Source organism: Cystoisospora suis (assembly GCF_002600585.1).
Source record: "Cystoisospora suis strain Wien I chromosome Unknown contig_1864, whole genome shotgun sequence".
NCBI classification, from domain to species: domain Eukaryota; phylum Apicomplexa; class Conoidasida; order Eucoccidiorida; family Sarcocystidae; genus Cystoisospora; species Cystoisospora suis.
In genome coordinates, this window is record NW_027154664.1 from 53,872 (window position 1) to 65,195 (window position 11,324).

Here is an 11,324-nt window from a genome sequence, read left to right on the forward strand (position 1 = left end):
CGCCACAAGCGACCGTCACCTGACGCCTGACGCCACTCGTGACGGTCGTCGTGCTCGACGCGCGGACCCATCGAACGCGGTGTTTCTATGCCGCCAAGGGCTGCGTCAATTACGTGGCCATGTGCGTACTACCATCCTCTCCTCTGGAACTGAACACTTTCAAAAGCTACTGCCACCTTCGTTACAGTCGTGGCCACACACTTGAAATCCAAACAATGCAATGCAACCCCCCCTATTTCAGCGCGGCAGTCGAGGCTGCTTTCACCTGCAGATGTAGCTACCATGGTACAAGACAACACCTGTCAACCTTCCTTTCGCCTGGACGGTTGGGACTCGTCCTACCTGAGGGAGACGATGCCGTGCCCTGGGTTGTTGGTGAGTACCGAACCTGAAAAGGCTTTCAGTACTGCAAAGATGGTGAATCCACCACTTAGAAAGTTACGAAACAACAAATTGGGCTGTCCTCAACGTCACTACCTGCCTGTACACCTAGTACAGACACAAGCCTACACTGGGCGCTGAACACCGTCAGCGCCCGCGCCTCTCAATCACACCCACTGGGGCCAGCGCAGTCATCTTCGACACCATCAACAGACCTTACATTCAACCGCCCACCTCATCTGCCAGCCAGCTAAGATCCGCGTCGTCTTTCGCACACAGTGGAAACTGTGTCCCAATCGAGTTCATTTGAGCTTCCGGTCCGGCGCCCCTCGGCCGGTCTGGCCTCCAGAGGATGTGCCACCAGCAGCCTTCAAACTGCTTGAAACCGTAACACGCCGCTAGACCGGGGAGGTCTTCGTACCCGTTGCCCCCTTCTTCTCACCACTCTTCGCCGCTTTTTCATGACCTAAGCGGCGCCGGAATCTTGTCGGCTGTGCGGAAGTAGTACACGACTTCGAGCTCGCGGTGTCTGATGCTGTCCGCCGCCCTGTCGTTAAGCAGACCTCACCTGCCACCCGTCCGTGCACAGCCCTCCTTCCTTTACTCGTTGGGCTGTCGGGCGAGCTCGACGATCCGGATGGTTGCCTCGCTTCGCATCCTTGGGCTCTATGCAGCGCGGAACACTCGGGCTGACGTGATGGCTTTGAGACCGAACTCACTTCAGCTCTTCCGTTTTCCGCGCAGGCCAAGAATCCTTCGGCCCGCCCCGAAGCAACTGGCTCATCGTCTGTCACCAAATCATCCGCCACTGCGCGAGTGCCACACGTATGTTCGAGACCATGCTGGCGCTTTACGTCTTCCAACTTAGGAGACGACGCATCACAGGGAACCTTCACGTCCTGTCTTTCACCCACAGCGTCACTTGGCGGGTCAGATCGAAACTCAGCGAAACTGAAGGACTTGCCTCGCACGCTCTCCCCGTACCCTCCGGTGCTTCCTGCCAGCTGCATCTGTTTCCCCACCCTGCTCCGCTCTCCATCAAACGAGTCCGATTCGGTGCATGTGAAGGCAATTCTTTCCACCGTGCGCTGTTCGTGGGAAGTCTGGGAGCTTTCGGCGCCAGCATGCCCGGCAACGAGAGCGCCTTGGCTCGAAAGCTCCTCCGCTCGGGAAGGCGGCTGAACTTTCTGCGACCCGCCTAGGCGAGCATCCGGCACCGACACCCCCTGCGGCACAGCACCTGAACAAGCAACCAAATCTGAGCCCGCGGCCTCGCCGGTGCTCTTCATATGGTTCGACGCGTCCTCGGACTCCAGCTCAGTCCTACTAGGACTGCCTGCAGCGCCGCGGTGTCCGCCGCTGCTGCCCACTGCTGGTGAACTCGACTCGCGGCGTAGTCGGCGAACTTCCCCCATTGCCGTGTGCAATAGCTCTTCAAGGTGCTCCGTCAGGTGTCGGTAGTATACACATTGGTTACAGCTGTCTTTGTGCTCGTGAGCGACCATTCCAGTGTCCGCACACAACACGGGGTCTCCCACTACAGTTATGACAGTGCTATTCAGATGGTGGGTCGCTGACTGCTCAGTACACGCCTTGGGGGTCTCCACGACGGAAGAGCTCGAGTCTCTCTTCACGGACACCTCAGACCCAGCCATTGAGTCCGTCCCTAACTGTGACACCATCGTCGCTGTCCCGTTTTGCTCACTCACACATGCTAGGTCCTGTCCCCCTTCGACAACCGCAGAAGACGCCATACCGGCACCCCCGCGGGCTTCACTGCATCCACCGCTTTTGTCAGTGAAAGCCTGTCCAGGTGGTATCACGGCACTGGCGGCACTCCTCTCTTCTTCGGGGACGCTACTAAGAACGCCTACCCCACACGAGGGCACAGAAAGCGGCGGCAGCAGAAGTTCTCCGGAGGCAGAGCCTAACTGCGACACGCTGCTAACAGTGCTTCTCCTGCCGGACGGCGCACTCGGCGTCGCCGTGTGGCTATCGCAGCAGGGGGACAATCCGACACCCGAATCCGTGCCGCAGGGTGATAAGAAACCAAACCCCGCTGAACCCCCGCTGCTACTGGTATCCCCCCTCGAGAACGCGTCCCCAAAGCTCGTCGTTGCAGTGCTATCACGGCTGCAAGACCCCAACAGTCTTTCGCCGGACATACTCTTACTGCTGCCCCCCGCCAAATCAAAAGCTTCTGAACACTCCTTACTTAATGCTGGCACCGGACTATACCCGGGTGGGATCCGTTCACTCAGGAATTGGCGTCTCGCTTCCAGCTCAAACCCCTGCCGCCGGTCATCCGCGGCGACGCTACTCGCACTGCAAGGCAAACCGGCGCCGGGATCAGACCTTCCCGGAAAATCGTCGCCACCACGTTTTCCACAGTCGGGCCGCTCGATGACTGTGTCGCCCAATTGTGATAACTTCGTCTCCTGTTCGTGGACCGCTTCCGTAGCCACGCCGCTCCTCGTCTGTAACTGACCCTGGTGCTCGGACTGGTCATCCGAAGATGTCCTGGCGCCGTCGGGCCCCTTCTCCGACACCGCCTGTGCTTCACAGCCGCGTCCCACCTGCACTGAAGACTCGCCGGAGCGGTGCTGGTACCCCGGAGCAATCTGCTGCTCGGACACAGTCGTGCCCCCTCCACCATCGTTCGTGCAGCTCCTCGCTGCACTTGACGACCCAACCAAGCAGCCGAAGTTCCATGAAAAGGAATTTCCTGGCATGGGGCAGCGCTCCTCTCCGCCCACTCTGTCACGCTGGACTGCAGGCAGAACATCCACAGGACAGCCGCTTTCCGGTCGTCCCGAGCTGTTGTTCAAAACGCTGCCTAGACCGGCTTGCCCTAATACACACATGTCTGACCAACGGTTTCCAGACTTCGTCCGTTGCTCCTGTCCCGCTAACCGCTTGCCTTCTCTGTCCCTCTCCCCGTCTGGCGCACTCCGCCTCTCCCTCACTTCCGCAACAGTCGTCACTCCGCCTGGCAACCACGAGAAGTCTGAGAGGCCAAACGCGGCTGCTGCTCGGCCCTCCCCTACAATCTGGCAGACCTCCTCCGCCGAAAACGGCGAACGACTGCCCATCTGGGAGGTAGTACAGCTCGAAACCACGGATCCCGGTCCCACACTCCTGTCCCGTCCACCGGCTGCCACCCTCTCTTCGCGCCGCAACGGGTCTCCAACCCCTGTCTTCTCTCTACTTCGCACAGGCTCTGACCCCATCACCTTTGGCCCTGATATTCGCTCCTTCGACCCATCCGAAGTCGATGCTGTGTTTAGACTGCTTGGCCCGCAGCCGACTGAACCGCGGGCTACTCGAACTCGCATCGGTGCATCCTGTGAAACTGATGCGGACCTCTCTGGACTTCCACACCTTCCTTGCCTGCCATCCTCGCTTGCCTCGTTCTCTGCATCATGACTCGAGGCCTCGGCGAGCAGCCGAGACCTCAACGAGCAGGCAGAAACCAGCCCCCCTGCCCCCGATGAGTCGTCCTCTAACTGTGCACGGATGCCAGTCTTTACCTCGTTGTCGTCGTCCAGAAAGCACAGGTCAAGCAAGCTGTACGGCGAATACTGAATTGCATAACCTCCAGAGCCGCTTTGCTGTGCTGCCTGGAAACCCGCCCGTTTCTGCAGCCCCGCAGTCGCCGGCCTCCCCGTCTCCTGCATATCCAAATCAGCATGAGACACGCGTCCTTGCTGCATCTCGCTGTGCGAGCACATCGCGGTGGCTACTTGATCCTGATACGTGAAATCACCTCCATTCAGTCCGCTCCCGCCATCTCCCCCTGTTTCTACGGAGATGCAACGGCTGAGTCGAAATCCGCTATCCTGTTCGGCGTGGTTTGGGCCGTGGCACTCCCGCGACCTCCTCACACTCTCAGCATGAGAGTCACTTCTCATCCACTCAGGTACGTGACTGGTTCCGGACTTCGCATACTGGCTGCCCCCCAAAGCCGGCAGTCGGTCACCTCTGCCTTGTGACTGAAAGCACCCTCGGAACGACTCGAAATTCTGCTGCGTCAGGGCACCACGATGCTGTTCGATCTGACGTTGGTCAGCGAGCTCCGTGCTCAGCTGCGACTCGAGCATTCCTACTCCCTCCGCCAACTCCCGCTTATCTCCCGCTCGTCTGGATCCAGATGAAGCTGCTGCATCCATGTTAGGGCACCCTGGGAAGCCCACCACAATTCCATCACCGGGCAACCAGAGCCCTCCCTGGACCACCGGCCTTTCGACGGTCCAGAATACACCAGCTGACCGGGTGGAGCTCACACTTCTTCCTTTCGAACCCGGACCGAGCTCGCCCGCTATGCCTCCTGCCGGTGCAGGTGCCTCACCAGTACTAGTTCCACCCGACGAACAACTTGCTGGTGCACCGTGCTCATCTCCTCCCTCACCGCCCCCTGCGCGGACAATCCGAGACGGCTCTCCTCTTGCGCCTCTGTTCTCCCCGCCTCCAGCAGCCCACACACCTCCCACAGCAGGCACTGGCGAAATCTGCACAGTTCCAAAATGAAGCGTTTCACGACAGTGTCTCTGACACTCGGCAGAGCGGTCAGCACTCATCGTGGGGGGTGAGACATGACCCACACAGGGGCCTGAACGCGACCCATCACAGTTGAAGCTTCTCCCTGACACTGCCACCACGCCTCCGGCTGCTTTGTCGATGACGGACGTACGGCGCACGGCGCTCGGCACACTCGCACGTGACCCCTGGTCACCTTCACCGACACCACTCTGCTGGGTGCCAGCTGCCTTCGGCTCTACAGCAGCTACATCCTGTCTTTCAGAGCCCTCCTCCTCAGTCAGAACAGCCTTCCCATCCGCGCGCTGGACGTGCTGCGCAACCCCTCCGCGAAGCGCGATGTTCTTCCGTGCCCGCCTGCCTGCGCTGGTAGCATTGCTCGGCGACTTCTCTACCCCATCCCCAAGAAGCTGACCAGGCCGCCTAGCAGCCTCCGCCGACTCAAGTCCAGCAACTGCAACGGAAGAGCTAGAGTTGGTCCCCGTCCCCTCTGAGATATCTGTCTTTGCCGCCGCCGTTGTTACCGCGCTCGAACTGTGGAAGATACACGCTCACTCCGCCTCTGCCCTGTCCGCCTGCGTCTCCCCCTTCAGTGGTACAACGCGGGCCACCGCCAACAGTACCAAAAGACGGACCGTCCGGCAGTCCACTGCTGCTGGGACGCTGGAAATCCACCGAGATGGGATAGCCGGGAACACCTGTCCCGCTCGGCGTTTCTGCTGCTAAACAGGTGCCGCAAGTCATCCATAACCACGGCGCGTCACCTGTAGATCTCCGCTGGTCCCCGCGAAGTCCCGCGACTAACACTGAATCGCCACCGGCGCCCTGGTGTTGCCGCGTCCCTGACTGTGTCTCGTGAGGCGACTGGCACACCTGCTGCTCCGCCTGTCCTGTGGGCTGACTGCTGTTAGGCGCGACGACGACCTGCTGCTGCACGCGCTGCTGAACCCTTTGATGCTTCGCCGCCTGCTGCAAGACAAGGGCACCGGCAGCTCGCTGGCGTCCTGCTACGTGTCCTCCGGGGGCATCAGTACCACCAGCGTACTGCTCTTCAGGTATCTGCCTCTGCTGTTGTCGCTGCTGCTGCCTCGGCATGCGGATTTTGATTATTCCGTCCACCTTCCTTTTGATCTCCTTATCCAGTTTACTATGGAGGACCAGTATCTGGTCTACCTGCTGACGCCATAAACTCCAGCGGTGCTCCCACACCCGCCAGGCGAGTTCCGCTTCTAAACGGTCCTTGTCATTGTGGTAGAACGCGCACTTGCTGTAATACTCGCACCGACTGTTCAACGACATCTGGCACGTCTGAACAAGCACATCCAAACCACGCTTGCGCCGGCTCCCGTGATGTTTTGACTGCCCCACGACGTTCGACGCCATCATCGCACGGAAGCTGTCCTCACTAGGTCAGCGCACTGCCGCACGCGGCAACCTCACTTGCGCCTGCTCCTGCTGTGCAAACCGTAACATCCTGTCCAGAAAATGCAGACAGCCGGACGACACGCCTTCGCTACCGCAGACAGGAGCTGTCTAAGCCTGGCCGGCGGCTGATGCAGCCCATCAACTGCTACCACGACTGCACAGCGTCACTACAGTACACATCCTGCACTCTTTGCGCTCACCTGTGTCTTGTAAACAATTGGATGAAAAATCTTTTCAAGCTTCGTATGGGCCAGCGGACAGCACCCGTCTGTGCACCTGGACACATCGCACGCGACGGACGAGAGTTCCTCCACGAAATGAAAGCGGTCGAAAGAATCGTTCTGCCGGCACTACAGCCGAAATCCCTGTCCAACGCAACGCCACGCATTATCTGGTTCCACTTTCGCTCGACGTGCCCCGACCTCCGTGCCAACCCCATCCAGTGATCCCTCCTTACATTCCAACACTTGCTCACGTGCTGCGACACCAGCACACATTCTGACGGCTCCTTCCTTCAGTCTGCGCTTGCCACACAGTCCAGCAAAAACACGCGGCTCAATGAAACGCACCTGCGGCCCTGCGGACAGTCCACCGGTAAGTAGAAATGCACATGCGGATCCCTGCGATCAAACTTGGTGAGATCGAATGGAGACGGCCGCCTAACATCGAAGTGCCGCGAGATCGGTACGCCCGCACACTGGAACGCCAACGGGGACGGAGGCGGCATCACCGGCGTCGCTACTCCTTCACCGACCGCGGTCCCGCCTGTTGTACACGCAGCCGCTCCAGTGGACACTGGCGCCGGCCTACTTGGCCCTGCCGCACACTCTGTTCTCATGCTGTTGCAAAAAGAGCCGCCCCCGTACACCTGCTCCCACTCTCTGGAAACCAACGCAGACCCCAGCGCCTGCAAGGGCTGTGCCTGTTGAAACGATGGAAAATTCACTGCCACAGTGCCACTATTTGAAGCACCTGTCGGAACGAAACACCCTAAACCCGCGTTCTGCCGAACAGAGTTCGCCTGGGACTGTGCGCCGGAACCCCTCCCGTTCGACGCCTGGACAGCTGCCATCGTGTGTAGCGAACGGCCAAGAGAGACCCCCGGAGCCCAATTGGGCGACACCGCACGCCGTCCAGAGTAGCTCAGAGATGCGGCGCCAGGCGTCGGCGAACCGGTGAGCCGAGGAATGGCTATCGGCTGCGCGGGGTCTCCGACATTCTCCGTCACCCCCAACGTGAATACAGGAGCAGGGTTCCCACTCGACATGGGCCCGCAAGAGAGTGACGAAGACGAGGCTGACGGAACGTAGGGCCGCGGTTCCTGCGGCGAGCAAGACACTCCTGCGGCGGCCGTGCCCTGCATCAGACTCGACGGTAGGCAAACACCGCCAGGTCCCAAGGGCAGGGAACACGGAGAGACTAGGGATAAGTCAAATGGCACAACAGACCCCCAGCTGGAGCCTGAAGAGCAAATGATGGCTGTGGTCTCGATACCACCCGAATGCACGGCTCCCGGCGAGGAGCTGCAGCTTGACGCTGTCCCCCCCGGGGAAACACGAGACACCGGCGACTGCGGCCGCACAGCCGCAATTGTGCTTTCCGAACAAAACACTGGCGTCGTGAACGCAGAACGCGAATGGCAATGGGGCAGCTCTTGAACTGAGCGAGCTCCGTCTGACAGTCTCCGTGCTCTTTCTTTGGTACTGATACGCGCGCACGACATCAGCTCGGCTGCGCCAGCTGAAGCTGGTGGAACCTCTGTCCTGGCGGAGTCTGTCTCGCAGAGAATCGACGGCTCCGTGCGGCAGTATGCGGCTGCTGAGAAGCTCTCGACGAAACCCACCTCTGAAGTCTGATTGGAAGACGAAACACAACTCGATAGCGTCACAATCCTTCGCTGCTGAGCCATGACGCTTCGCCGCGCCCCCCGAGGAGACCGCTGCAAGGCTCTGCGGCTGTTCACGGAGAACTTGGATTAGTCAAACAAAGACGAGGGCGCCTCTCAGCAGTTCCCAGCCGGGTATCAACGGAGCATGCAGCCGCCACCGTTAAGCACGAGAGCGGGCAAACTGTGTCTCTTCCCCCGCAAAGTACAGCCACTTGCTGAGCTTGGGACCGATTTCCTCTCACACTCGACATGACACCACACCCCCCTCAGGGTCCACGCGCGGACCTGACACCAAAGGTGCCCACACAGCTAGCTCGACGTCCAGGACTCCTCAGATTTCCACACACATATACACGCAGGCATGTGAACTGACAAGCAGAGAACACTCTTGCACTAAAAATCCCAGTATTACGGCCCCTCCCTCTTAGGGTGTGACCATCGCCGACTACTGAGTATGTCAGCCTGCACATACTGCTTTCGGATGTTGTGCCAAACAACTGCAGCCGCGACGGGCGTGAGCAACGTTTCTCGAATTTGTGGAGCTCGCAACAATCGTTTCGTGCCGCTTTTAGGCGCCTCCGACGCAACATGAACAAATAACCACGACACCGGGGAAACAGGAAGACGGCGCAATACAAACGCAGACTATGCTGCAACCAAACGAACATGCCGCTGGCCTCACAACCGAGTGCACGGTCTCTACAGCGCCTGCACAAACACGGAAGGCTCCGTCTCAACAGCGCCGGCAATAGCGAGGTACGATTCCGCCGGAATTCCCGACACATCTACCGATTTCAACCCTCGTAAAAACAATTCGCATGTGCCGCACGCGCGGATGCCTGATGGCTGAGCGCAGTGTCTGCCAGAGGCAACCACAGAAATGCTACACGTGGCGTCGCCCCTTTTCGAGCGGTGACGCTGCGGCGCGGCGCTTTCGAACTCGAAGCCCAGCCGCCAAAACAAGTCCTTTGCGAATGCTAGTGATACACGGCGCGCCGCTGCGGCACGTGTGAGATAGAAGAGTACCGCTGATACAGAACACGTCTATGGGAACACAAGAAACAACGTGGCTATAACCGTACCGACTCTGGGCTTGTGCCTCTGAAGAGAGCGCCGACACAGACAACCAGCACACAAAGGGGAACAACGGCCCACCAGCTTGTGTGGCTGCTGCCCTTCGAAAATGTATAAAATGTCATATGAAACACGCCAGCCCCGGACACAGTACGAGCATCTGACCTTTGACTCGAGTCGTACGCCATTCCAATTAGACTCCGACTCAACGCCTCGAACCACGAATTCCTCTATGCTGTCGCGCCCGTCGCACTCACAGCGCTTGTTCGACACCACAGCCTGCCAACCCCGGGCTCGCGAAAACCATGGCACCAGAGAGGGGAGTGTAAGGTACAGCGAAACGCGTCACGAAAGTGTGCGTAGTGCATGTACGATCCAAACTCGCTACGAGCTAGCAAAGGGGGATAACGCAACGCGCAAGCGGGGTGCTTTCAGGAAGGCGAGCGCCAACACATCAAAGTCGATTGCAAGACGCCTCCCCGCCCAGTTTCGATCCGCGACGAAGAATCAAGTTCCCTGTAACCCGTGGAGCGTGCAAACTCCTAGAGGCATTCACGTCATCTGTGCGGAAGATTTCCCGGTGTACAGTGTCGCAGCAATCAAAATGACAAGGGGTCTCGTCTTGAGAACACACACTACCAAATCACACCAAAACTTTCCTACACACAAACTAGCCGCGCCCCTTCGCCTGCACTCCGCACACACACCGTCACCTCCCGCTGCACATTCCCTTTCCCTTTCCCTGGTGATCGACGTGCCTGCCTGCAATCTGGAGACATGTGGGTGCCGAGAGATGTCAACAAAACGGTACTTCATGCCAGTAACCCACCCGCCACAGGTACCACCTGGCAGTTACCACAAGCAAGACGGACTCGCCGGCTACGGACAGAGGCCCAGCAGCACATAGCATGACGACCAGTATCCGAGAGTCCGACAAAAACCGAACTTGCTTCCACACGGCCCATACCGACCACTACGAGCCTCGGAGACCAGTCTCGAAACTCTGCAACACTCGTTCACAGCCGTGCAGCGAATGACATGCTTGTCCACTACGCCACTGAACTCCTCGAAGTTTTAAATACCGCTTTCACTTCCAACGGGAAAGGTGAAGCAAGACGCAGACATGTAACCGCAGCCATAATTTGTTCTTAACATCACCGGAGTGACCACAACACGATTCCCTCAGCCTCACAGCCTTCACGAGCTGTAGGTGACCACGAGCCGAGTTCGCATCAGCATTCGTGTGTTCTCGGCTCCGACTCCAGATCACCCTGGCAACATGCCAACTAGCCATGTAATGGAAGAAAGACGAGTCGGGACACAGAACGCCTTTTAAACGGCACAAAGTCAAACGCCTTAACGGAAATCTTACAACACGAACCATCCGGATCAAAATGGCCCCTTCCCTTTCACGGACGTGCCGTTCCGGAGACCAGTTCGTTGCCGCCGCGTCTCCAGCTACCTGCTGCGGCGCAGCCGTAGTGACCGTGTCTCTGGAGGCTGCGACACGCCACCTCGTCATCACGAGCTTGAGGAGATCGGCAGTTCCACTGTCGTCGTACCTTTGTCAAGAAGATCGGTCACTGGTAGTCATTAAGCTGTTCGTGTCTCCCTTCAAGGGCGCCCCGTCAGTAAGGGGGGGTGAGCGCTAGCTCATCGCGGGGCTGTCGGATGTCTCGTTCATAAGGTCTCCGCTGGTCCCTGTCGGTGGCTAGAGACGCGGCCACGGCTACGCCGGGCCGGGGGAACCCGACCGTTGGTTGCGGTACAGAAACGACACGCGTACACCAGGCCACCGCTAAACATAAAAACGGCTCTGTTGATAACACTGGTGCCCTCGACAATGTGCTACCGCTTCCACGAGTGATTTGCTTTCGCACGACGTTGCTGGAAACGGAAAGAACTGCCCACCCCTTGGACCTGCTACCCACCAGTCCCCTTCGGCCCGACCCAGCAGTGGCACGCCAGCTCCTTCGACGAACCGCGTGGCAGGAACGTGGATTTTCCCGGAGTCCAGGGA

General features: G+C 59.0%; 1 protein-coding gene across 1 annotated transcript; it reads right to left on the reverse strand.

Moving 5' to 3' along the window:
* Nucleotides 1-505: 505 nt before the first annotated feature.
* Nucleotides 506-10,881, reverse strand: CSUI_004115 (uncharacterized protein). Its single transcript, XM_068064310.1, has 3 exons — nucleotides 6,912-10,881; nucleotides 6,543-6,618; nucleotides 506-6,225 (listed from the first exon to the last, which is right to left on the reverse strand). Exon 3 carries the CDS (start codon nucleotides 4,956-4,958, stop codon nucleotides 780-782), a length of 4,179 nt encoding a protein of 1,392 aa, XP_067923718.1. The 5' UTR covers nucleotides 4,959-6,225; nucleotides 6,543-6,618; nucleotides 6,912-10,881; the 3' UTR covers nucleotides 506-779.
* Between the last annotated feature and the right edge of the window lie 443 nt (nucleotides 10,882-11,324).

What these genes read in the sequence shown, in the direction of transcription:
- CSUI_004115 (XM_068064310.1), bottom strand. Translation starts at nt 4,958, where the DNA reads ATGAGTGCTGACCGCTCTGCCGAGTGTCAGAGACACTGTCGTGAAACG.